At 54.5% G+C, this 27,838-nt stretch overlaps 1 protein-coding gene across 1 annotated transcript; it reads right to left on the reverse strand.

The window, feature by feature from the left end:
* Window positions 1-7,140: 7,140 nt before the first annotated feature.
* LOC127567198 (immunoglobulin gamma-1 heavy chain-like) lies at window positions 7,141-24,839 on the reverse strand (the record flags this gene model as incomplete). Its single annotated transcript, XM_052009886.1, has 9 exons — window positions 24,709-24,839; window positions 23,924-24,304; window positions 14,910-15,221; window positions 12,572-12,889; window positions 11,980-12,069; window positions 10,584-10,901; window positions 9,866-9,952; window positions 7,475-7,630; window positions 7,141-7,213 (listed from the first exon to the last, which is right to left on the reverse strand). Coding segments are annotated over exons 1-9 (1,781 nt in total), but the record flags the coding sequence as incomplete, so codon positions are not given.
* Between the last annotated feature and the right edge of the window lie 2,999 nt (window positions 24,840-27,838).

Here is a 27,838-nt window from a genome sequence, read left to right on the forward strand (position 1 = left end):
TACTGTGTACGGTTCTGGTCACCCCGTTACAGGAAGGGTTGTGTCAGAGAGGGTGTGCAGGAGGTTGACCAGGGTCAGAGGACCTTAGTTCCAGGGAGAGACTGTTCTCCCCGGAGCAGCAAGAGGCTGAGGGGGGATCCCGATGGAGGGGGTGAGAGGCACAGAGAGGGCAAGACAGTCAGAGACTTTGTCGCAGGGTGTGGGCTTAAGGTGGGGTGAGGGGGGGAGTGGGAGGAGATGTGAAGGGGATCTGAGGGGTGGGTTTCCCCCACAGAGAGGGGTTGGTATGTGGAACTCGCTGCCAGAGGAGGGGGTGGAATCAGGTGCAGTCGCTTGTGTTTAGGAGGCATTTAGCGAGACCCTCGAGGAGGTGGAGTGTCGAGGGACGTGGTCCTCGTGGGTAAGTGGGATTGGTGGAGGTGGGAAGGGTTGGTATGGACGTGATGAGCCAAAGGGCCTGTTTCTGTGCTGGCCCCCTCTGCGGGTCTAGGATGGGACACGCACAGTCCACGACAGCCTGCGCTGTTTCAGGTTTGTGCAATGCAGACCCAACTCCAGGCTCGTGTAGAGAGTCATGCAGAGTCACAGAACAACACAGCATGGATACAGGCCCTTCAGCCCAACCAGTCCCTGCTGACCATGGTGCCCAGCCAGCTAGTCCCAATTCCGTGTTTCCCCCTCATCTCCCTGGATTCTATGGAAACTAACCTTCCAGACCAGCCTCCCATGTGGGACCTTGTCAAAGGCCTTGCTAAAGTCCAGATAGACAACATACACTACCCTCCCCTCGTCTACCCTTTTGGTCACCTCTTCCAAAAACTAAGTTTCATCAAACACAACTTCCTACACACAAAGCCGTGCTGACTCCTCCTAATCAGACTCTGTTGATCCAAATGCTGGTAGATCCTGTCCCTCAGAATCCCCTCCAGTAACTGCCCCACCACTGACGTCAGGCTGACCAGCCTGTAGATCCCTGGCTTGTCCTTGCTGCCTTTCTCAAACAACCGGAACAACATTAGCCACCTTCCAGTCTTCAGGAACTTCACCAGTGTCTAACGAGGAAGCAAGTATCTCCGCAAGGGCCTCCACAATTTCTCCTCTCATCTCCCGCAAAGTCCTAAGATGCACTCGGTCAGGCCCTGGGGATTTATCCACCTCAATGCACTGTCAGGCTGCCAAAACCTCCTCCCTGGTGATACAGATGTTCTCAAAACCATCTCCACTTGTTTCCCGCATCTCTTGAGCAACCATGATTTTTTCTCCTCAGTAAACACCGAGGAGAAATACTTGTTAAAAATCCCACCCGTCTCCTGCACCCAGAGACACGGGCAGCCCTGCTGATCTCAACTGGGATCTGCTCTCTCCTGAACCACCCTCTCACTCTCAACGTATTGATAGAACCTCTTGGGATTTTCTGCAACCCTACCTGTCAGATCCATCTCACACCCTCACTCTGCCCTCCTGCTTTCCCTCTTGCGTATTCTGAACCTTTTCACCGTCTTCAAGGGATTCACTCGTCTCCGACCTCCCAAACCCAGCACAAGCTTCATTCTTTTTCCTGACCAGAGCCTCAGTAGCCCTCGTCAGCCAAGGTTCCCCACACTTGCCGGGTTTACCCTTCAGCCCATCAGGAACGTGCTGCCCTGATTTCTCACTGAAGAGCCTCCCGCTTGCTGTTGGTTCCTTTCCCTTCAAACAGGCTCATCCAGTCGACCTCCGCGAGATCCTGTCTCATTCCCCCAAAATTACCCTGCTCCAGTTTAGGACCTGTTGGCCTGTAGACCTGTTCTATCCTTTTCTATCACTGTCTTCAGACTAATAGAATCATGGTCACTGGAGCCAACGTGCTCCCTGACTGACACCTCAGTTACCTGCCCGGCCTCGTTCCCAAAGAGGAGGTCCTGTAGCCTTACACAAACTTAATGCACCCCACTTTTGTATCACCTGTGTTACGCACACTAAACACAGGCCAGGGTGATGTAGCCTGTGTTACACACACTGAATGCAGATCCGTCTTGTATAACCTGTGCCACATATGCTGAACGTAGGACTGGGTTGTGTAGCCTGTGTTACACACACTGAACATGCCCAAGGCTGGTGTAGCTTGTGTTAAAAGACAACACTGAATGCGTCCCAGGTTTGTGTAACCTGTGTTAAAACATAGAACACTACAGCACAGTACAGGCCCTTTGGCCCACAAATGTTGTGCTGACATTTTTATCCTGCTCTAAGATCTATCTAACCCTTCCCTCCCACATAGCCACATGAATGATAGAGAAATGGGGAGCTATCTAAGAGCCTCTTAAGTGTCCCTAATGTACCTGCCCCCACAACCTCTGCTGGCAGTGCGTTCCACGCACCCACCACTCTGTGTAAAAACAAACTTACCCCTGACATCCCCCTTATAGCTTCCTCCAATGACCTTAAAATTATGTCCCCTCGTGTTAGCCATTGTCGCCCTGGGGAAAAGTCTGACTGTCCATTTGATCTATGCCTCTTATCATCTTGTACACCTCTATCAAGTCACCTCTTAAGCCCCAGCTCGCTCAACCTATCCTCATGGGACATGGTCTCCAATCCAGGCAGCATCCTGGTAAATCTCCTCTGCACCCTCTCTAAAGCTTCCACATCCTTCCTATAATGAGGCGACCAGAACTGAACACAATACTCCAAGTGTGGTCTGACCAGAGTAAGACTCACTGGTCTGTAATTCCCAGGGTTATCCCTACTCCCTTTCTTAAACAAGATTTAACATTTGCCACCCTTCAATCATCTGGCACTACTCCTGTGGCCAGCGAGGACATGAAGATCATCACCTAAGGCTCAGCAATCTCATCCCTCGCTTCCCATAATGACCTTGGATATATCCCGTCCGGCCCCAGTGACTTATCTATCCTAATGTTTTTCAAAAGTTCCAGCACATCCGCTTTCCTCACGTGGACATGCCCTGGCATATCAGCCTGTCGTACACCATCCTCACGCACGTCAAGGTCTCTCTCTCTCTGGTGAATACCATAGAACAATACAGCACAATACAGGCCCTTCGGCCCACCATGTTGTGCCACCCTTCAAACCTCACCTAAGACTATCTAACCCCTTCCTCCCACGTATCCCTCGATTTTAAATTCCTCCATATGCTTATCTAACAATCTCTTGAACTTGACCAATGTATCAGCCTCCACCACCACCCCAGGCAGCGCATTCCATGCACCAACCACTCTCTGGGTGAAGAACCTCCCTCTGACATCTCCCTTGAACTTCCCACCCATTACCTTAAAAGCCATGTCCTCTTGTATTGAGCATTGGTGCCCTGGGAAAGAGGCACTGGCTGTCCACTCTATTCCTCTCAATATCTTGTATACCTCTATCATGTCTCCCCTCATCCTCCTGAATACTGAAGCAAAGTATTCACTAAGGACCTCCTCTACCTCTTCCAACTCCAGGCACATTTCCTCTTAACTCTGATCGGTCCTACCCTTACTCGAGTCATCCTCCTATTCTTTACATAGATGTAGAATGCCTTGGGGTTTTCCTTAATCCTACTCACCAAGGGCTTCTCATGCCCTCTTCTAGCTCTCCTAAGTCCATTCTTAAGCTCCCTCCTGGCTGCCTTGTAACTCTCCAGAGCCCTGTCTGATCCATGCTTTCTAAACCTCAGGTAAGCTTCTTTCTTCCTCTTGACAAGATTTTCTACATCTCTTGTCAACCACGGTTCCTTCACTCTATCATTCTTACCCTGCCTCAATGGGACAAACCTATCCAGAGCCCATGCAAGCATTTATTAAACAACCTCCACATTTCCGCTGTGCACTTCCCCAAGAGCATCTGTTCCCAATTTACGCTCCCAAGTTCCTGCCTCATAGCATCATAATTCCCCCTCCCCCAGTTAAATACTTTCCCATATCATCTGCTCCTATCCCTCTCCAAGGCTATGGTAAAGGTCAAGGAGTTATGGTCACTGCCTCCAGAATGCTCTCCCACTGAGATCAGAAACCTGATCAGGCTCATTGTCTAGTACCAGGTCCAGAATGGCCTCTCCTCTAGTCAGCCTGTCCACATACTGTCTCAGGAATCCTTCCTGTACACACTAAACAAACTGGCCCATCTATCCCTTTTACACTGAGGAGGTGCCAATCAATATTAGGGAAGTTGAAATCACCCTTGAGAGCAACCATGTTATTTTTGCACCTCTCCAAAATCTGCCTCCCGATCTGCTCCTCAGTGTCTCTGCTGCTACTGGGGTGGGGTGGGGGGTGGGGTCTGCAGAATACTCCCTTTAGCTCCCTTCCTGTTTCTGACTTCCACCCACCCTGACTCAGTGGATGATCCCTCCAGGACGTCCTCCCTTTCTACAGCTGTGACACTGCCCCTGATCAGCAAAGCCACTCCCCCACCTCTTTTACCTCCGCCCCTGTCCCTTTTGAAATATCTAAACGCCGGAATATCCAGCAGCCATTCCTGGACTTGCGCCAGCCAAGTCTCTGTAATGGCCACCACGTCATAGTTCCATGTACTTACCCACGATGAGTTCATCAGCCTTGTTCCTGATCTCTCATTAAAGCAGACACACTTCAGCCCATCCAACTGACTGCATTTTGCCCTTTCAACTGCCTCTCCTTCCTCAGTCTTTCTACACTCTGCGTCTACTTATATAGTAAATGAACCACCCACTGACCTATCACCCTGGATCCCATCCCCCTGCCAAACTAGTTTAAACCCTCCCCAACAGTTCTAGCAAACCTGCCTGCAAGAATATTGGTCCCCCTCCAGTTCAGGTGTAACCCGTCCCTTTTGTACAGGTAGTACCTCCCCCAGAAGAGATCCTAGTGATCCACAAATCTGAAACCCTGCCCCCTGCACCAATTTCTCAGCCACACATTTATCTGCCAAGTCATCCTATTCTTGATCTCACTGGTACATGGCACAGGCAGCAATCCAGAGATTACAGCGTGAGTTCAATAGGATGCAAAGTTGGGCTGAGAAGTGGCAGATGCAGTTCAAGTCAGATAAGTGTGAAGTGGTTCATGTTGGTAGGTCAAATATGATGGCAGAATATAGTATTAATGGTAGGACTCTTGGCAGTGTGGAGGATCAGAGGGATCTTGGGGTCCGAGTCCATAGGACACTCAAAGCAGCTGCGCAGGTTGACTCTGCGGTTGAGAAGGCATATGGTGTATTGTCCTTCATCGATCTGGGAATTGAATTTAGGAGCTGAGAGATATTGTTGCAGCTATATAGGTCCCTGGTCAGACCCCACTTGGAGTATTGTGCTCAGTTCTGGTCGCCTCACTACAGGAAAGATGTGGAAGCCATAGAGAGGGTGCAGAGGAGATTTACAAGGATGCTGCCTGGGATGCAGAGCATGCCTTATGAAAGCAGGTTGAGGGAACTCGGCCTTTTCTCCTTGGAGCGATGGAGGATGAGGGGGGACCTGATAGAGGTGTATATGATGATGAGAGGTGTTGATCGTGTGGATAGTCAGAGGCTTTTCCCCAGGGCTGAAATGGTGGCCACAAGAGGACATAGGTTTAAGGTGCTGGGGAGCAGGTACAGAGGAGATGTCAGGGGTAAGTTTTTACTCAGAGAGCAGTGAATGCGGGGAATGGGCTGCCGGAAACAGTGGTGGAGGCGGATATGATAGGGTCTTTCAAGAGACTGTTGGATAGGTACATGGAGTTGAGAAAAATAGGCGGCTATGGGTAAGCCTAGTAATTTCTAGGGTAGGGACATGTTTGGCACAGCTTTGCAGGCCAAAGGGCCTGAACTGTGCTGTAGTTTTTTTATGTTTCTGTGTTCTACCCTTGAGGTCCTGCTTTTCAACTTCCTACCTAACTCCCTATATTCCCTCTTCAGGACCTCATCTCTTTTCCTACCTATGTCATTGGTGCCAATATGCATCACGACCTCTGGCTGTTCACCATCCCCCTTCAGAGGGCTGTGAACCTGATCCGAGATGTCCCTGACCCTGGCACCAGGGAGGCAACGTACCATCCGGGAGTCTCTTTCACGCCCTCAGAATCTCCTGTCTGCCCCCCTTACTATGGGATCCCCTATCACTACCACTCTCCTCTTCTGCCCCCTTCCCTTCTGCACCACACGACCAGGCTCAGTGCCAGAGACCTGGTCACTGCAGCTTTCCCCGGTAGGTCCCCACCCCCCAACAGTATCCAAAGCGGTAGACCTGTTATTGAGGGGAACAGCCACAGGGGTACTTTGCACTATCTGCCTATTCTCCGTCCTTCACCCAGTCACCCACCTCCTGCAGCTTCAGAGTGACTGCCTCCCTGTAGCTCTTATCTATGAATTCCTCATTATCCCGTAGGAGCCGAAGGTCATCCAGCCGCAGCTGCAGTTCCCTAACACAGTCTGTAAGGAGCTGCAGCTGGATGCACCTCGTGCAGATGTGGTTATCAGGGAGACTGGACGTCTCCCAGAACTCCCACACCTCACAATCTAAGCACACCACCGATACTGGAGCCCTTCTCATGACTCCGGCCTGGCACTAAAGGAAAATTCAGAGAAAGGAAGACAGAAGGAAACTTACCTTAATCTCGCCTCACCAAAGCCTCAGTTCCCCGACTCTAACACTGGCCACTTCAGTTTTACCTCCCTTTCTTTTATTTGCTGCTGTTAATCAGCCAATTAACTGGTAACAATTTGCAAATGTGCCTTGTTTAGACTCTGCAAGGTGAAACTTACACACTGCCTCCTGCATTACGCACACTGAGCGCACCCCAGGGCGGTGTAGCCTGCGTTACACGCACTGAACGCAGGCCAGGGTGATGTAGCCTGCGTTACACACACTGAATGCATCCCAGGGCAGTGTAGCCTGTGTTACACACACTAACCATGCCCCAGGGTGGTGTAGCCTGCATTACACACATTGAGCGCACCCCAGGGCAGTTTAGCCTGCGTTACACATGCTGAACATGCCCCAGGGCAGTGTAGCCTGCATTACACACACTGACCGTGTCCCAGGGCAGTGTAGCCTGCGTTACACACACTGAACGCGCCCCAGGGCGGTGTAGCCTGTGTTACACACACTGAACGCGCCCCAGGGTGGAGTAGTCTGTGTCACACACACCGAAGATGCAGGCTCGTTCACCAGCCCCCCTCCCCACCTCTCCTGCCCCCACCTACCCTTTCCTGCCGTCCGCTCCAACCTTCTCCATCGGGATTTCCGAGTTTGCCCAGCAGGAGTCTGTGCCGGAACCTGGGGGCACAAAACCTCCAGTCAATTCAGCCGCCTCCTCAGAACCCCCCACCCCATGGCCATCCCCGGTCCCCAGTCCCGGGTCTCTGATCCCCGTCCGTGTCTGTCCCCGATCCCCAACCCCCATCCATCCCTGGATCCTGTCCCCGACCCCTGTCCCTGTCCGTCCCCGGTGTCCGAACCCCAGACCCCAGACCCACCCACATTGCCCCCCACCACCCCCTCCTCACCGTGAGCCAAGAACCCAGGAAGACAACCCACCGAGATGGGAAAACGAACTCCTCTTCCTCTGTCGACAGGTCCACACACCATGGGAAATGCACAGGACGATCCCAGTGTAGAGGACCAGCCCACCGATACCAGCTGCAATCCAGTACCAGGCCAGCTCTCCCAGGAACTTGGTCAGGGGATCGATATCTGCCGGAGAACAAAATGTGTCAAACACACTCATCCTGCCTCTTACCTGCATCTACCTATCACCACCCTGTACCCACCCCGCCTCCCCTCTTTTGTCCACCTATCACTGCTCTGCTTTTCCTTCCTATATATTGGGCTTCCGCTTTTCCTATCTTCAGTCCTGAAGAAGGGTCCTGACCTGAAACGTTGACCGCCTGCTTTTCCCCACGGATGCTGCCTGGCGCGCTGAGTTCCTCCAGATGTTCTTCAACATCCTCGTAAATCTCCCTCTGCGCTCTTTCCAGCTCGACGGCATCTTCCCCACAGCAGGGCAACCAGAACTGAACACAGTTCTCCAAGTGCGGCCTCACCGACGTCCTGTACAACTGCGACATCACCTCCCGACTCCTGTACTCAGTGCCCTGACCGGTGAAGGCCAGCGTGCCCAACGCCTTCTTCACCGCCCCGTCTACCTGTGACCCCACTCTTAGGGGAACCGTGTCCCTGTACCCCTGGGTCCCTCTGTTCTACGACACTCCCCAGGGCCCTGCCGTTCACTGGGAAAGTCCGACCCTCATTTGTCTTCCTAAAACGCAACACCTCGCACTGACCCGAACTAAACTCCATCTTCCGTTCCTCGGCCCACTGACCAGCTGATTGAGACCCCCCCATAAACCCTGATCACCACCTTCACTGTGGACGACACCACCTATTGTAGTGTCACCTACAAACTTATGGACCATGCCTTGAACATTCATATCCAAATCATTGGGAAGATCGAACTTGAAGGCGGAATACAAGGTTAATGGCAGGATTCTGAGCAGTGTGGAGGAACAGAGGGATCTTGGGATCCATGTCCATTGATCCCTCAATGTTGCCATGCAAGTTGACTGGGTGGTTAAGGAGGTGTATGGTGTACTGTCCTTCATTAGTCGGGGTATTGAGCTTGCGAGGTAATGTTGCAGCTCTACAGAACTCTGGACAGAGCACACTTGGAGTTAGAGACCCCTTCCTTCCCTTTATTCCACGGTCCACTGCCCTCTCCTACCAGATTCCTCCTTCGTCAGCCCTTCGCCTCTTCTATTGATCACCTCTCAGCTTCTTACATCTCCCCCCCCCCCACCCAGCTACCTTCCCCCTCTCACCTGGTCTCACCTCTCCCCTGCCTGCGTGTTCTCCTCCCCCTCCCCCCACCTTCCTATTCTAGCTTCTGCCCTCTTCCTCTCCGGTCCTGACGAAGGGCCTCGGCCCGAAACATCGACTGTTTATTTCCCTCCACAGATGCTGCCTGACCTGCTGAGTCCCTCCAGCACTTTTTGTGTGTGTTACTTGGAGTGTTGTGTTCAGTTCTGGTCGCCTCATTATAGGAAGGGTGTGGAAGCTTTAGAGACGGTGCAGAGGGGATTTACCAGGATGTTGCCTGGATTGGAGAGCATGTCTCATGAGGATAGGTTGAGCGAGCTAGGGCTTTTCTCTTTGGAGCAACGCAGGATAAGAGGTGATGTGATAGAGGTGTACAGGGTTATGAGGGGCACAGACAGAGTGGACAGCCAGCACCTTTTCCCCAGGGCGGCAATGGCCAATACCAGAGGATGTCCGTTTAAGGTCAGAGGAGGAATGTTCAGGTGAGATGTCAGAGATAGGTTCTTTACACAGAGAGCGGTGGGTGCCTGGAACACACTGCCGGGGGTGGTGGGAGAGGCTGATACAACAGGGACATTTAAAAGACTCTTTGATAACAACATGGATGTAAAAAAACTGGAGGGTTGTGGGCTGTGCATGAGGAAAGGGTTAGATTGATCATAGAGTAGGTTTATATAGGTCGGTACAACATGGTGGTCCGAAGGACCTGTACTGTGCTCTACTGGTCTATGTTCTATGAATGTCAAACAGCAACGGGCCCAGCACCGAGCCCAGGGGAACACCACTAGTCCCGGACCCCAGTCCGAGAGACAACCCTCCACCATCCCCCTCTGCTTCCTGCCGTCGAGCCCACTGTGGGTCCAGTCAGCCGGCTGTCCCTGGGTCCCCTGCGACCCAACCTTCCAGAGCAGCCCACCGTGTGGGACCTCACCAAAGTCCTCACTGAAATCACCCCCCGTCTTCCCAGACGTACGTCCGTCTGATCCCTCAGAATCCCCTCCAGTAACGTCCCCACCACAGATGTGATCCACGGCTCCCAGGTTTCTCTTTGCCGCCCTTCTTCAATAAGGGCACAACGTTCCCCACCCTCCAGTATTCTGGATCGTGACTTACCAGCTGGTGTGGTGAGCGTCTCCATGGGCGGTGTTGCTGAGGGATTGTGAGGGGTAGGACAGGTGACGGTCCAGACCGGATCCAGATCTGGAACAGGAATGTTTATCCAACTGTTAGTGACTGAATGTTCATCCAGATAGAATCAACTGTTGGTGCTGCAGGTTCCCTCAGTGCTCCCGGTGCGGGTCTGACCCAGGGACAGGGAGACGGGAACCGTGCACGGTGCCCTGGTGTGGGTCTGACCCAGGGACAGGGAGATGGGAACCGTGCACGGTGCTCCCGGTGTGGGTCTGACCCAGGGATAGGGAGATGGGAACCGTGCACGGTGCTCCCGGTGCGGGTCTGACCCAGGGACAGGGAGACGGGAACTGTGCACGGTGCTCCCGGTGTGGGTCTGACCCAGGGACAGGGAGGCGGGAACCGTGCACGGTGCTCCCGGTGTGGGTCTGACCCAGGGATAGGGAGACGGGAACCGTGCACGGTGCTCCCGGTGTGGGCCTGACCCCGGGACAGGGAGTCAGGAACAGTGCACGGTGCTCCCGGTGTGGGTCTGACCCGGGGACAGGGAGACGGGAACCGTGCACGGTGCTCCCGGTGTGGGTCTGACCCAGGGACAGGGAGACGGGAACCGTGCACGGTGCTCCTGGTGTGGGTCTGACCCGGGCGGGTAGGAAGACGTACGTTGGGCTGGAAATGTTGAACCGCCCCACCCACTCACCGCTGAGACTGATGTGCTTCCTGATGGGCTCCCCCTGGGTCTGGTGGGCGATCTGACAGGTGTAGCGGGCTCCCGAACTCCAGAGCGAGTGAGGCGTGTTCAGTCTGCTGATGGTGAGGTAGGTCCCATTGGGGGTCAACACCGGCCCCGTGTCCCAGACCCCTGACCCTACAGGCTCCCCATCCACCTCCCAGCTGAGAGAGATGGTTCCGGGGTAGAATCCGGTGGCCCCACAGGTGAGGGAGACGCTGCGTCCGTCCGTGGGGGGTGTCCGCGGTGGGGGGAGGAGGAAAGAGCTGGGTGACTGTGGGGGTAGAACTGAGAGACGGGGGTTAAACATCGCATCGCGTCACCTACTCTCCCGCAGGGTGGGGATTCAGCTGGGAGACCGGAATCTCCGCAGGGGTACCGGGGGAGGGTGTGGGGGTGGGGAGGGGGACGTTTGGCCCCTCCGGCCTGTACTAGCCTAGTGTATTGGGTCTCCATTGAGGGCAGCCCACCCAGCAGCCCTGTGTTGAGACAGCGCCCCAGTTCCCTGTCCATTCACGGTGCACGTCCCCCTCGTTCCCTCTGACCTTGGACCCCACTCCCGCGGTGTCTGCCCCCCCGCCACACCCCCCACCCCCGTTTATATTACCTCCTGACCCTCACACTGAAAACCAACAGTTCATGTGTCGGTAACTGGGAGGGGGTCACAGAGACATAGAGGGGTCTGGGGGAGCGAGGGGGTCTCAGATGGGGAGGGTTTTAGGGAAGGGACGGGATGGCGGAGAAGGGGAGGATTGTAGGGGAGGGAGGGGTGATGGAGTTTTAAATTTTTTTTCAATTTTATTTACAGCGTGGTAACCAGCCCTTCGGCCCGAGTCTGCGCCACCCATTTTAAACCCATATTAACCTACCTGTACATCTTTGGAATGTGGCAGGAAACCGGAGCACCCGGAGGAAACCCACGCAGACACGGGGAGAACATACAAACTCCTTACAGACAGCGGCAGGAATCGAACCCCGATCGCTGGCGCTGTAATAGCGTCGTGCTGACCGCTACGCTACCGTGCCACCCATCAGAGATGGGAGGGGAGGGAGGGGTGACAGAGATGGGGAGGGGTGTCGGGGATGGAGTGCGAGATAGAGTTGGGGTGTAAGGAAGGGAAGGGGTCACGGAGATGGGGAGGGCTCCAGGGGAGTGAGGGGGTGAAGGAGTCAGGTTGGAGGGGAGGGAGGGGTGTAGGGGAGGGAGGTAGGGGGTCATGGAGACGGAGATGGGTGTAGGGGAGGGAGGGGATCACGGAGACAGGGTGGGGAGGGAGGGGGTGATGGAGATGGGGAGGGACATGGGAACAAGCATGGACGGTGTGCCGGGAGCTTCACTGCGATTTCAGGGGAAATCGTGACTTACCGACCGGTGTTGTGAATGTCTCCGTGGGGGGGAGCGTTGTTGAGGGAACATTTGGAGTGGGACAGCTGACACTCTCAACCGGATCCAGATCTGGAACAGAAATGTTTATCCGACTGTTACGGACAGTTGGCGATGCAGGTCCTCTCGGTGTTCCTGGTGTGATTCACACCAAGGAACAGAGAGACAGAAACCGTGCGCGGTGCTCCCGGTGTGTTTCAGACCCAGGGATACGGAGACAGGAACCGTGCACGGTGCTCCCGGCGTGGGTCTGACCCGGGGATAGGGAGACGGGAACCGTGCACGGTGCTCCCGGTGTGGGTCTGACCCAGGGGTACGGAAACGGGAACCGTACACGGTGCTCCCGGTGTGGGTCTGACCCAGGGATAGGGACACGGGAACCGTGCACGGTGCTCCCGGTGTGGGTCTGACCCAGGGATGGGGACACGGGAACCGTGCACGGTGCTCCCGGTGTGGGTCTGACCCAGGGATAGGGAGTTGGGAACCGTGCACAGTTCTCCCGGTGTGGGTCTGACCCAGGCGGGTAGGGAGACGTACGTTGGGCTGGAAACGTTGAACCGTCCCACCCACTCACCGCTGAGACTGATGTGCTTCCTGATGGGCTCCCCCTGGGTCTGGTGGGCGATCTGACAGGTGTAGCGGGCTCCCGAGCTCCAGAGCCAGCGAGGTGTGTTCAGAGTGCTGATTGTGAGGTAGGTCCCGTTGGGGGTCAACACTGGCCCCGTGTCCCAGACCCCTGACCCCACCGGCTCGCCATCCACCTCCCAGCTGAGGGAGATGGTTCCGGGGTAGAATCCGGTGGCCCCACAGGTGAGGGAGACGCTGCGTCCATCCGTGGGGGGTGTCCGCGGTGGGGGGAGGAGGAAAGAGCTGGGTGACTGTGGGGGTAGAACTGAGAGACAGGGGTTAAACATCGCACCGCATCACCTACTCTCCCGCGAGGTGGGGATTCTGCTGGGAGACCAGAATCTCCACGGGGTACCGGGGGAGGGTGTGGGGGTTGGGAGGGAGGACGTTGATGAGGGCAGTTGGGGGATATTTTTTGAATGGAGTTTGCTAAGGTCCCACACGGTGGGCTGCTCTGGAAGGTTGGATCACAGGGGACCCAGGGACAGCCAGCTGTCTGGACCCACAGTGGGCTCGACGGCAGGAAGCAGAGGGGGAGGGTGGAGGGTTGTCTCTCGGACTGGGGGCCTGGGACTAGTGGTGTTCCCCAGGGCTCGGTGCTGGGCCCGTAGCTGTTTGACATCTGGATCAATGATGTGGATGGACAAGGCATGGTCAGTGAGACGTGGTGAAAGGTGGTTATCAGGGTTTACAGGGGGGTCTCGATCAGCTGGGTCAGTGGGCTGAGGAACGGCAGATGGACTTTAGTTCGGGTCAGTGCGAGGTGTTGCGTTTTGGGAAGACAAATGAGGGTCAGACTTTCCCAGTGAACGGCAGGGCCCCGGGGAGTGTTGTAGAACAGAGGGATCCAGGGGTACAGGGACACAGTTCCCCAAATGTGGGGTCACAGGTAGACAAGGCGGTGAAGAAAGCGTTCGGCACGCTGGCCTTCACCGGTCAGGGCACTGAGGACAGGAGTCGGGAGGTGAGGTCGCAGTTGTACAGGACGTCGGTGAGGCCGCACTTGGAGAACTGTGTTCAGTTCTGGTCGCCCTGCTGTGGGGAAGATGCCATTGAGCTGGGAATGAGCGCAGAGGGAGATTTACGATGATGTTGCCGGGACTCGAGGGACTGAGTTATGGAGAGAGGTTGACCAAGATTGCCACCCAAGCCGGTCCCATCTGCCCACGTTTGGTCCACATCCCTCTGAACCAGCGGTGGTGAACAGTCCCCGGGAAAGAGAGTCACAGTGAGAGCGTACAGCAGTGGTGAACAGTCCCAGGGAGAGAGAGGGAGTCACAGTGAGAGGGTACAGCAGGGGTGAACAGAGAGTCACCACTGCACTCAATGGCTTGTGTTATGGAGAGAGGTCGGGCAGGTTGGGACTTTATTCCTTGGAGCGTGATGGGGGGACCTTATAGAGGTGTATAAACCCACGAGGGGCATCGATAGGGTGGGCGGTCACAGTCTGTTCCCCAGGGTTGGGGAATCAAGAACCAGAGGGCACAGGTTTAAGGTGAGAGGGGGGGAGATTTAATGGGGACCCTGAGGGGCAACTTCCTCACCCAGAGGGTGGTCCGTGTGTGGAACGAGCTGCCAGAGGGAGTGGGTGAGGCAGGAACATCAACAACGTTTAACAGACACTCGGACAGGTCCGTGGACGGGGAAGGTTCAGAGGGATACGGGCCAAACGCGGGCAGGTGGGACTGACTTAGATTAGAATCTGGGTCGGCACGGACCGGATGGGCCGAAGGGCCTGTTTCCCTGATGTGTGACTCTGTGACTATTCAGCCAGTCTAACCTGTACTAGCCCGATGTAGGAGCAACATATTGAGTCCAACACCCCACACTCTGCCCAGAGCCCTGTGTTGATACAGTGAGTGGTATGGGGGATGGAGGGGGTCACAGAGACGGGGGTGTGTAGGGGCCCGAGTGGGTCAGGGAGACGGGGAGGGCTGTCGGGGCCAGAGGTGTCCTGGAGATGGGGAGGATTGTAGGGGCCGGAACAGGTCACCGAGGTGGGGAGGGGTGGAGGGGAGGGAAGGATTACAGAGACGGGGAGGGTTGGAGGGGAGGGAGGGGGACAGAGTTTGTGTGTGTGAGGGGAGAGGTGTAGGGGGGAGGGGATCATGGAGACGGGGAGGGATGTAGGGGAGGGAGGGGGTCACAGAGTCGGGGGCGTGGGGGAGGGAGGGGGACACGGAGACGTGGTGGAGGGGAGGGAGGGGGGTTCAGGGTTTGTGTGTGTGACGGGACGGGGTGGAGAGAGCTTCACTCAATAGTTTTTGGGGAGGTCTTCAACTTACCCTCACTCCTGCTGACCGTCCGGATCAGGGGCAAGGTGGAGGAGACATGGGTGACGATGCAGTGCACATTCCTGACCTGATCCCACTGCGGAAAGGGGATATGTATCCGGCTGTTGCTGATGTAGGTTCCGTCGCTCTTCCTGGCGGGCTCTCCGTGCTCCGGGGTCACCGAGTGCGACTTCCAATTGACCATCCATTGGTAGGAGATTTCTCCGGGGTAAAACCCCTCTGCCTCGCAGGTGAGAGTGGCCCTCGTTGCCCAGACCTTCTCCCCCTCAAAAGGGGTCAGCAGACGGACCCTGGGAGCCCGAACTGGAGGGAGGGGGGGGTGGGACAGAGGAGAGAGGTCAGGGTGAGTGACAAGGTCCCACGTGGGAGGCTCATCCAGAAGATTAAGATGATGGGATCCACGGTGACTTGGCCGTTTGGATCCAGGACTGGCTTCTCCACAGAAGACAGAAGGTGGTGGTCAATGGGACTTATTCTGGTTGGAGGCCGGTGGGCCGTGGTGTTCTGCGGGGATCCGTACTGGGACCTCTGCTGTCTGTGATGTATAGAAATGACTTGGATGAAAACGTGGATGGGTGGGGTGGTAAGTTCGCAGACGATACAACGATCGGTGGTGTTGTGGACGGTGTAGAAGGTTGCCCAAGGATACAGCGGGATGTGGATCAGTTACAGATACGGGCAGAGAAACGGCAGATGGAGTTTAATCCGGGCAAATGTGAGGTGTTGCACTTTGGGAGGTCAGATGTAAAGGGGACAGGACACAGTTAATGGCAGGACCCTTAACAGTGTTGGTGTGCAGAGGGATCCTGGGGTCCACGTCCACAGCTCCCCTGAAAGTGGCCGCACAGGTCGACAGGGCGGTGAGGAAGGCATACGGCCCGCTGGCCTTCATCGGTCGGGGCGTAGAGTACAAGAGTCGGGAAGTCACGTTGCAGCTGTATAAAACTCTGGTCAGGTCACACTTGGAGCATTGTGTGCAGTGCTGGTCGCCCGTGGGAGCTTTGGAGAGGATGCGGGAGAGGTTCAGCAGGATGTTGCCTGGATTAGAGGGCGTGAGCTATGAGGAGAGTTCGGACAGACTTGGGTTGTTCTCTCTGGAGCGGCGGAGGCTGAGGGGAGACCTGATGGAGGTTTATAAGATGACAAGAGGCACAGAGAGAGTAGACAGCCGGTATCTTTTCCCCTAGGGTGGAAACGTCCAATACCAGAGGGCGTGGGTTTAAGGTGAGGGGGGGAGAGTTCAGAGGAGATGTGCGGGGCGGGTTTTTTACACAGAGAGCGGTGGGTGCCTGGAATGTGCTGCCAAGGGTGGGGGTGGAGGCAGATACGATGGAGGGGTTTGATACAGGGATGAGCAGGGAGTGGAGGGATGTGGACACTGTGCAGGGAGAAGGTATTAGTTTAGTTAGAACTCACCAGCATTGTTAGTTTGACACAACATTGTGGACCGAAGGGCCATTCTGGCTGTACTGTTCCATGTCCTGTGTTCTCGTGGGGAGAGAGGGATGGATCGGGCACACCCCAGCCCCCATTTCCCGTGGGTTCAGAGCCGCCTCAGATGCTGCGCCAGGCTGGGTAACAGTGGAGGGGTCTGTCCCCAGGCCGAGGCGACCCCATCCACCCCTGGGGACAGATGTTCTGTCACCTCCTGAGTGACCTGCTCAACTGAACACCAGCAACAGGTGATAAGTTCGGCACGTCCCCTCTGACTCTCACCAACTTTTACCGATGCCCCACAGAAAGCATCCTATCCGAATGCATCCCGGCTGGGGACGGCAACTGCTCTGCCCGGGACCACAAGAAACCGCAGAGAGTTGTGGACACAGCCCAGCACATCACGGAAACCAGCCTCCCCTCCTTGGACTCTGTCTACACTTCCCGCTGCCTCAGTGAAGCAGCCGACATAATCAAAGACCTCACCCACCCTGGACATTCTCTCTTCTCCTGCCTCCCATCGGGCAGAAGATACAAAAGCCTAAAAGTATGTACCACCAGGCTCAAGGACAGATTCTATCCCACTGTTATAAGACTCTTCTACAATAAAGATGAACTCTTGATCCACCAAGTGGCCCTTGCACCTTACTGTCTGCCTGCACTGCACTTTCTCTGTAACTGGTATTGGTATTGGAATTGGTTCATTATAGTCACTTGTACCAAGGTCCAGTGAAAAACTTGTCTTGCATACCGATCGTACAGGTCAATTCATTACACAGTGCAATTACATTGGGTTAGTACAGGGTGCATTGATGTAGTACAGGTAAAAGCAATAACAGTACAGAGTAAAGTGTCACAGCTACAGAGAAAGTGCAGTGCAATAAGGTGCAAGGTCACAACAAGGTAGACCGTGAGGTCAGAGTCCATCTCATCGTATAAGGGAACTGTTCAATAGTCTTATCACAGTGGGGTAGAAGCTGTCCTTAAGTCTGGTGGTACGTGCCCTGGTGGTGTCCATGATGCGTTGGGCTGTGTCCACAAATCTCTGCAGTTTCTTGCAGTCCTGGGCAGAGCAGTTGCCATCCCAAGCCATGAATGATCCTGATAGGATGCTTTCTATGCTGCATCGATAAAAGTTGGTGAGAGTCAAAGGGGACAAACCGCATTTCTTTTAGCCTCCTGAGGAAGTAGAGGCGCTGGTGAGCTTTCTTGGCCGTGGCTTCTGCGTGATTTGACCAGGACAGGCTGTTGGTGATGTTCACTCCCAGGAACTTGATCCCAACCCTCTCGACCTCAGCACCGTTGATGTAGACAGGAGCATGTACACCGCCCCCTTTCCTGAAGTCAATGACCAGCTCTTTTGTTTTGCTGACATTGAGGGAAAGGTTGTTGTCCTGACACCATTCCACTAAGCTCTCTCTCTCCTTCCTGTAACATGACTCATCGCTGTTTGAGATACGGCCTACAACGGTGACACTTTATTTGCAACCTGTATTGTTTTACCCTGTACCACCTCAATGTACTTGTGATTGGAATGATCTGTCTGGATGGCAAGCAGAACAAAGGTTCTTCACTGTACTTTGGTAGGTATGAGAATAATAGACCAATTTACCAATTAACACCTCCGCAGCAAGACTGTGCCCATTGATGTTTGACATCTGGATCAATGATGTGGATGTGAATGTACAAAGCACAGTAGTGTAGTGGTTAGCGTAACACTATTACAGCGCCAGCGACCCGGGTTCAATTTCCGCCGCTGTCTGTAAGGAGTTTGTATGTTCTCCCCATGTCTGCATGGGTTTCCTCCCACATTCCAAAGGCGTACGGGTTAGGAAGTTGTGGACATGCTACGTTGGTGCCAGAAGTGTGGCGACACTTGTGGGCTGCCCCCAGAACACTCTACGCAAAAGATGCATTTCACTGTGTGTTTCGATGTACGTGACTAATAAAGAAACCTTATTTTATCTGCAAGACACGGTCACTAAGTTTGCAGACGATACTACAATAAGTGGTGTCGTCCACAGTGAAGGTGGTGATCAGGGTTTATGGGGGGGTCTCGATCAGCTGGGTCAGTGGGCAGAGGAACGGCAGATGGACTTTAGTTCGGATCAGTGAGAGGTGTTGCGTTTTGGGAAGACAAATGAGGGTTGGACTTTCCCAGTGAGTGGCAGGGCCCCGGGGAGTGTTGTAGAACAGAGGGACCCAGGGGTACAGGGACACGGTTCCCCTGAGAGTGGGATCACAGGTAGACGGGGCGGTGAAGAAGGCGTTCGGCACGCTGGCCTTCACCGGTCAGGGCACTGAGGACAGGAGCCGGGAGGTGACGTTGCAGTTGTACAGGACGTTGGTGAGGCCGCACTTGGAGAACTGTGTTCAGTTCTGGTCGCCCTGCTGTGGGGAAGATGTCATTGAGCTGGAAAAGAGCACAGAGGGAGATTTACGATGATGTTGCCGGGACTCGAGGGACTGAGTTACGGAGAGAGGTCGACCAAGATTGCCACCCAAGCCGGTCCCATCTGCCCACGTTTGGTTCACATCCCTCTGAACCAGCAGTGGTGAACAATCCCAGGGAGAGAGAGTCACAGTGAGAGGGTACAGCAGTGGTGAACAGAGAGTCACCACTGCACTCAATGGCTTGTGTTATGGAGAGAGGTCGGGCAGGTTGGGACTTTATTCCTTGGAGTGTGAGGTGTGACCTTATAGAGGTGTATAAACCCACGAGGGGCATCGATAGGGTGAATGTGCACAGTCTGTTCCCCAGGGTTGGGGAATCAAGAACCAGAGGGCACAGGTTTAAGGTGAGAGGGGGAGATTTAATGGGGACCCGAGGGGGCAACTTCCTCACCCAGAGGGTGGTCCGTGTGTGGAACGAGCTGCCAGAGGGAGTGGGTGAGGCAGGAACGTTAACAACGTTTAACAGACACTCGGACAGGTCCGTGTTCACCACTGCTGTACCCTCTCATTGTGACTCTCTATCTCTCCGTCTGCTCCGCCCCTGTTTAACCCTCCTGGCCAGGAATGCCCTCTTGCGTTGATGGGCCGTCAGAACTTCCTCTTCCCCTGACAGTGTCTTGCAATTCTCCACAGCTGGTAGGAATGAGGGTGGGGAATTTGGATCCTGTGGTCATGGCAGATCCTGGCAGGAAACACGAGATTCTGTTGTAAATGAGATCATCAAAAACAGCAGGAGGAGACCATCTGGCCCATCAATAACATCAATAACATTCAATAAGATCATGGCTGGTCCGGCCGTGGACTCAGATCCACCTACCTGCCTTTTCCCCATCACCCTTAATTCCCCCACTATGCAAAAATCTATCCAACTGTGCATTAAATATATTTAATGAGGGAGCTTCTACTGCTTCCCTGGGCAGAGAATTCCACAGATTCACTACTCTCTGGGAAAAGCAGTTTCTCCTCGTTGTGGACTCTGTCCTCACGATCTACCTTGTTGTGACCTTGCACCTTATTGCACTGCACTTTCTCTGTAGCTGTGACACTTTACTCTGTACTGTTATTGTTTTTACCTGTACTACATCAATGCACTCTGTACTGACTCAATGTAACTGCACTGTGTAGTGAATTGATCTGTACAATCGGTTTGCAAGACAAGTTTTTCACTGGACCTCAGTACAAGTGACAATAATAAACCAATACCAATACCAATACCATCCTAAATCTACTCCCCCGACTCTTGAGACGATGTCCCCTGGTTCTTGTCTCACCTCCCAGTGGAAACAATGTTCCTGCCTCTATCCTATCTCTCCCTTTCATAACATTATATGTTTCCATAAGATTCCCTCTCATTCTTCTGGATTGAGCCGGAGAGGGAGCAGGAAAGGTTCACCAGGATGTTCCCGGGACTGGAGTTATAGGGGGAGACCGGACAGGCTGGGACTGTTTTCCCCGGAGCGAAGGAGGCTGAGGGGGGACTTTATGGAGGTTTATAAAACCACGAGGGGTGTCGATAGGGTGGGTGGTCACGGTCTATTCCCCAGGGTGGAAATGTCCAATACTAGAGGGCGTGGGTTTAAGGTGAGAGGGGGGGAGATGTGTGTGGCGGGTGTTTTACACAGGGAGCGGTGGGTGCCTGGAATGTGCTGCCAGGGGTGGGGGTGGAGGCAGATACGATCGAGGGGTTTGACAGTCTGTTAGACAGGCCCATAGATGTGCAGGGAGTGGAGGGAGATGGACATTGTGCGGGGAGATGGGATTGGTTTAACTTGGTATCAAGTTCATTACAGACATGGTGGGCCAAAGGGCCTGAATAGAGTCACACAGCAGGGAAACAGGCCCTTCAGCCTAACAGGTCCATGCTGACCATGATCCCTGTCTAAGCCGGTCCCACCTGCCTGCATTTGGCCCGTATCCCTCTGAACCTTCCCCATCCATGGACCTGTCCGAGTGTCTGTTAAACGTTGTTAATGTTCCTGCCTCACCCACTCCCTCTGGCAGCTCGTTCCACACACGGACCACCCTCTGGGTGAGGAAGTTGCCCCTGCTCTAACTCCATCTACAAGTTTGCAGATGATACCACCGTAGTGGGCCGTATCTCAACTAACGATGAGTCAGAGTACAGGAAGGAGAGAGAGAGCTTAGTGACATGGTGTCATGACAACAACCTTTCCCTCAACATCAGCAAAACAAAAGAGCTGGTCATTGACTTCAGGAAAGGGGCGCGGTGCATATGTTCCTGTTTACATCAACGGTGCTGAGTTCAAGAGGGTTGAGAGCTTCAAGTTCCTAGGAGAGAACATCACCAATAGCCTGTCCTGGTCCAACCACAGAGACGTCATGGCCAAGAAAGTTCACCAGCACCTCTACTTCCTCAGGAGGCTAAAGAAGTTCAACATGTCCCCTCTGACCCTCACCAACTTTTATCGATTCGCCATAGAAAACACCCTATCTGGATGCTTTCCTGCTTGGGACGGCAACTGCTCTGCCCGCGACCGCAAGAGACCACAGAGAGCTGTGGACACAGCCCAGCACATCATGGAAACCAGCCTCCCCTCCATGGACCCTGTCTACACTTCTCACTGCCGCAGTAAAGCAGGCAACATAATCAAAGACCCCACCCACCCCAGACATTCTCTCTTCTCCCCTCTCCCATCGGGCAGGAGATACAAAAGCCTGAAAGCACGTACCCCCAGGCTCAAGAACAGCTTCTATCCTGAACGGTCCCCTGGTACGATAAGGTGGATTCTTAACCTCACGATCTACCTCGTTGTGACCTTGCACCTTTATTGCACTGCGCTTTCTCTATATCTGTGACACTTTACTCTGCACTCTGTATTGTTTTACCTTGTACTACCTCAGTGCACTGTGTAATGAATTGACCTGTACGATCAGTATGCAAGACAAGTTTTTCACTGGACCTCGGTACAAGTGACAATAATAAACCAGTCCCAATCCCCTCTCACCTTAAATCTGCACCCTCTTGTTTTTAGATCCCCAACCCTGGGGAAAAGACTGTGCGATCTACCCTATGTGTGCTCCTCATGACTTCACAAACCTCCTATAAACCCCTCACAGTTCACGCTCCTGGTCTGTGTTTTATCTGAGGGGCAAGTCTTTTGCATGGAGGGTAGTGCCAGAGGGGTGGTAGGGAGGGCAGAATTACAGCATTGTGAAAGGTACTGTGTTCAGTTCTGGTCACCCTGCTGTAGGAAAGATGCCATTAAACTAAACAGAGTACAGAAAAGATTTACAAGGATGTTGCCGGGACTCGAGGGACCGAGTTATGCAGAGAGGTTGGGCAGGTTGGAGACTGAGGGGTTACCTTATAGAGGTGTATAAAGCCATGAGGGGTATAGATGGGGGCACCAGTTTACGGTGAGAGGGGGGAGATTTAATGGGGACCTGAGGGGCAACTTCCTCACCCAGAGGGTGGTCCGTGTGTGGAACGAGCTGCCAGAGGGAGTGGGTGAGGCAGGAACATCAACAACGTTTAACAGACACTCGGACAGGTCCGTGGACGGGGAAGGTTCAGAGGGATACGGGCCAAACGCCGGCAGATGGGACCAGCTAAGATGGGGATCTGGGTCGGCAGGGACTGGTTGGGCCGAAGGGCCTGTTTCCATGAGGGGTGACTCTGTGACTCCGTGTCCCTGTACCCCTGAATCCCTCTGTTCTACAACACTCCCCGGGGCCTTGCTGTTCACCGGGAAAGTCCGACCCTCATTTGTCTTCCCAAAACGCAACACCTCACACTGATCCGAACTAAAGTCCATCTGCCGTTCCTCGGCCCACTGACCCAGCTGATCGAGACCCCCCTGTAAACCCTGATCACCACCTTCACTGTGGACGACACCACCTATTGTGGTGCCGTCTGCAGACTGACTGACCGTGCCTTGTACATTGTACATCTCCCCTAAACTTTCCTCCTCTGACCTTAAACAGATGTCCTCTGGTATTGGCCATTGCCGCCCTGGGGAAAAGGTGCCGACTGTCCACCCTATCGATGCATCTCATTAGGTTCAATTCCAGCCACTGTCTGTAAGGAGTTTGTACATTCTCCCTGTGTCTGCGTGGGTTTCCTCCGGGTGCTCCGGTTTCCTCCCACATTCCAAAGACATACGGGTTAGGAAGTTGTGGGCATGCTGTGTTGGCGCCGGAGGCATGGTGACACTTGGGGGCTGCCCCCAGAACACTCTACGCGAACAGATGCAGTTCACTGTGTGTTTCGATGTACGTGTGACTAATAAAGATCTTATCATAATCTTATACACCTCAAGTCACCTCTCATCTCCTCTCCAAAGAGAAAAGCCCTAGCTCGCTCAACCTATCCTCATGAGACATGCTCTCCAATCCAGGCAACATCCTGGTAAATCTCCTCTGCACCCTCTCTAAAGCTCCCACATCCTTCCTATAATGAGGCGACCAGAACTGAACACAACACTCCAAGTAACACACACAAAAAATGCTGGAGGGACTCAGCAGGTCAGGCACCATCTTTGGAGGGAAATAAACAGTCGATGTTTCGGGCTGAGACCCTTCGTCAGGACCAGAGAGGAAGAGGGCAGAAGCCAGAATAGGAAGGTGGGGGGAGGGGGAGGAGAACACGCAGGCAGGGGAGAGGTGAGACCAGGTGAGAGGGGGAAGGTAGCTGGGTGGGGGAGGAGGGGGGAGATGTAAGAAGCTGAGAGGTGATCAATAGAAGAGGCGAAGGGCTGACGAAGGAGGAATCCAGTAGGAGAGGGCAGTGGACCGTGGAATAAAGGGAAGGAAGGGGTCTCTAACTCCAAGTGTGGTCTGACCAGAGTTCTGTAGAGCTGCAACATTACCTTGCAGCTCTTGAACTCAATCCCCTGACTAATGAAGGACAGTACACCATATACCTTCTTAACCACCCTATCGACCTGCGTGGCAACCTTGAGGGACCCATGGATGTCGACCCCGAGCTCCCTCTGTTCCTCCGCGCTGCTCAGAGTCCTACCATTGACGTCATGGGCAGGATGGTCTGTACCTGTGGTGGACGGTTCCGGGAGGGGGTTGTGATGAGGTGGGGTGTGGGAGGAGAACCTGCCACAGAGAAGAACTGACCCCCAGGAGCAGGCGGGCCCTGGACTCACCCGGCTTGACAGCGAGTGAGACCCCGCAGCCGCACCAGTCAGTGGCGTTAATATCCCACAGGTGGTTGGAGACCTGGCAGAAGTACCGGGTGGCATCCCGCGCGGTGGCATTGGAGATCCGCAGCGACATGACGGAGCGCCTGAAGTTCTTGGAGGCCACGTAACGATGGGGGCCACCAGAGAGGAAGATGGGCTCCTGAGAGCCTGGGCTCCAGTAGAGCAGCTTCTGCATGCTGTTGGTCCTGGGAGGCACGTACCCCCAGATCAGGTAGCGATCATCAATCTTGCGGGAAAACCGGCACTCCAGGGTGACTGGGAAGCCCTCAGTGGCCAACATCTGGGCAGAGGACAAGCGGAAGTTTGTTCCAGCCGAGCAGGAGCCTGAAGGAAAATAAAAACCAGGGAGAGATCAGCTTTGGTGCGCAGGGGAACGTTGACTCGTTGGGGGAGTGGCACAGGTTGAGGCAGAGGTAAATCCAGGCATCAAAATGGATCAGAGCACCGTGCACGGTTCCTGTCTCCGTATCCCTGGATCAGCCCCACACCGGGACCATCGTGCACAGTTCCCGTCTCCCTATCCCCGGGTCAGACCCACATTGGGAGCACCGTGCACGGTTCCCGTTTCCCTATCCCCTGGGCAATGTCAGCCTTCGGGGAGAGATGGGGGAGGGCGGGAGCAGAATTTACCGGGAGGGCTCAGGTCTGGTGGAGAAAGGCTTGCGATGGAGAGGGACAGGGGGAGGAGGAGGTTGTGGAAACTGCAGGCGGAGAGTCGGTCACCATACCAGCCATCAGGAGAAGGAGCAGGACCACGGCGATATCTGTGGACATGGTGGTTTGACGGGTGTCTGTGACCCAGAGCAGCAGAACCCTGGTGTTGGCTGTCCGACGCTGAGGAAGGTCTGTCCTCCAACTCCAGAAGGCACAGGGAGATTGTGGACTTTCACTCTGAGTCATCCAGGAACCACAGGGCAGCTGACAGTGCAAGAACACATTTCTGTGTGTTCTGTCACAAATCGAGAACCAATTCCACTGGTGTCAAGATAATCATGGAGAAGGTTGGGACTGGTCCTTGGGCTGAGATTCAGGAGACTGAGGGGAGATCTTATGGACGTTACCTCACCTCATACAATGTTATGAGGGGTATGGATAGGGTGAATGCATGCAGGCTTTTTCCCCTCAGGTGGGGTGAGACTAGAACTAGAGGTCATGGGTCCATGGTGAAAGGTGAAATATTTCAGGGGAATCTGAGGGGGAACCTTCACTCAGAGGGTGGTGCGAGTGTGGAACGAGCTGCCAGTAGAAGTGGTGGATGCGGGCTCAATTGTAACTTTTAAGAGATGTTTGGATAGGTCCATGGATGGGAGGGGTTTGGAGGGATATGGTCCAGGTGCAGGTAGATGGGACTAGGCAGAAGGTCAGGTCAGCATGGACAAGATGGGCTGAAGGGCCTGTTTCTGTGCTGTAGTGCTCTATGACTCTGTGACTCATTCTCCTGCGTTCCAGGGAATAAAGTCCTAACTTATTCAACCTTTCCCTGTAACTCAGGTCCTCAAGTTCCAGCAACATCCTTGTAAATTTTCTCTGCACTCCTTCAAACTTATTGATATCTTTCCTGTAGGTAGGTGACCAGAACTGCACACAATCCTCCAAATTCAGCCTCACCAATGTCTCGTACAAATTCAACACAACATCCCAACTCCTGAACTCAATGCCCTGATCTCTGAAGGCCAAAGTGCCAAAAGCTCTCTTTATGACCCTATCTACCTGTGATGCCACTTTCAAAGAACTACGGATCTGTATTCCCTGGTCCCTTTGTTCTACCGCACACCTCAGAGCCCGACCATTCACTGTGTAAGTCTTACCCTGGTTTGTCCTCCCAAGGTGCATCACCTCACGCTTGTCTGCATTAAACTCCATCGGCCATTTTTCAGCCCATTTTCCCAGCTGATCCAGATCACACTGCAAGCTTTGATAGCCTTCCTCGCTGTCCACTACGCCCCCAATCTTGGTGTCATCCACAAATTAGCTGATCCATTTTACCACATTATTGTAGCGACTCACCGTCCGGGTAAGCGAACCAGCTCGGCAGTCAGGTTGCACGGCTTCGGAGCAGCGAGGCCCAAGATGGCGGCGGGCCTTCGTCTTCCCCGAGCGACGGGGAGAACCCATGCGCAGGAAAGACTTGATGATGCAGCATACATGTCATTGCTGTTTTGAGTGGGCGGGAACAGTCTCCCTTAAAAGGCCCGGGCAAGGCGGGAAAATAAACCAGTTCTGTTCTGAAACTCTACGACTCGCGTCTTGTGTTCATTCTGCAGTAGCAACCGCTACATTGGTGACCCCGACGGTCCAAACAGATTTTGGACCTGCACAATGGACGGCAACGCAGCATCCAACGCAGTGGCCCTCAAGCTGCCCACCTTTTGGACGCTTCGTCCCAGCGTCTGGTTTCACCAGGCCGAAGCGCAATTCCACCTTCGGCGGATCACCTCCGACTACACAAAGTACTACCATGTGGTCAGCTCTCTGGACCAGGAGACAGCCGCCCAGGTCAGTGATTTCATCCAGTCCCCTCCGGAGGAACGTAAGTACCCGGCTTTCAAAGACCTTCTGATTCGGACCTTCGGCCTGTCCTGTCGTGAGCGCGCCGCCCGCCTGCTTCATCTCGACGGCCTGGGGGACAGATCCCCATCCGCGCTAGTGAATGAGATGTTGGCATTGGCCGAGGAGCACAAGCCCTGCCTAATGTTCGAACAGGCCTTCCTCGAACGACTACCCGATGACATTCACCTGCTGTTGGCCGACGCCGACTTCAGCAACCCTCGTGAGGTGGCTGCCCGGGCAGACGTCCCGTGGAAGGCCAAATGCGAGCACGGTTCATCCGTTGGCCAAATCGCCAGGCCGCGAGCCCAACACCCGCCTGAACCAGTCCCAGCAACCGGGTGACCACACCCCAGAAACACAGACGACGACACTGCCAACCAACTGTGTTTCTACCATCAGAGGTGGGGTGCGGAGGCCCGTCGATGTCGCCCACCCTGCAAGTCAGGGAAACGCCAGCGCCAGCCGCTGCTAACAGCTACGGCGGCTGGCCACCGACAAAGCCTCCTATTCGTTCGGGACAAGCAGTCCGGGCGGCGTTTCCTCATTGATACTGGAGCAGAGGTCAGTATTTTGCCCCCGACCGGCCGCGACACTCGTAACAGGCAACAAGGTCCGGTACTCGATGCCGCAAACGGCACAACGATACAGACTTTCGGTACCCGTACACTTCAGTTACAATTCGGCGGCAGCCATTTCACCTGGACCTTCACCCTTGCCACCGTCGCCCGACCACTCCTAGGAGCCGATCTCCTTCGGGCCCACAACCTGTTAGTCAACCTGCGAGGGAAAAGGCTAGTCCACTCCACAACCTTCCAGACCTACCCCCTGGGAGAAACCAGCCTACCAGCCCCGCACTTGGACTCCATCTTGCTGTCCGGCAACGAGTTCACCAAGCTCCTAGCCGAATTCCCATCAGTTTTGGCACCTCAGTTTACGAATTCTATGCCCAAACACAGGGTCCAACACCACATCATTACCACAGGGCCACCACTTCATGCCTGAGCTCGACGCCTACCTCCAGACAAGCTCCGCCTGGCAAAGGAAGAGTTCCGTCGCATGGAGTCGCTGGGGATATTTCACAGGTCAGACAGCCCCCGGGCCTCCCCCCTGCACATGGTCCCCAAAGCCACCAGTGGGTGGAGGCCCTGCGGTGATTACCGCAGGCTGAATGATGCCGCCACCCCGGACCGCTATCCCATCCCTCACATCCAGGACTTCGCAGCGAACTTACATGGGGCCCGCATCTTTTCCAAAGTGGACCTCGTTCGGGGATACCACCAAATCCCGGTCCATCTGGATGACGTCCCC

The sequence above is a fragment of the Pristis pectinata genome, unplaced genomic scaffold (assembly GCF_009764475.1).
Source record: "Pristis pectinata isolate sPriPec2 unplaced genomic scaffold, sPriPec2.1.pri scaffold_183_arrow_ctg1, whole genome shotgun sequence".
NCBI lineage: Eukaryota > Metazoa > Chordata > Chondrichthyes > Rhinopristiformes > Pristidae > Pristis > Pristis pectinata.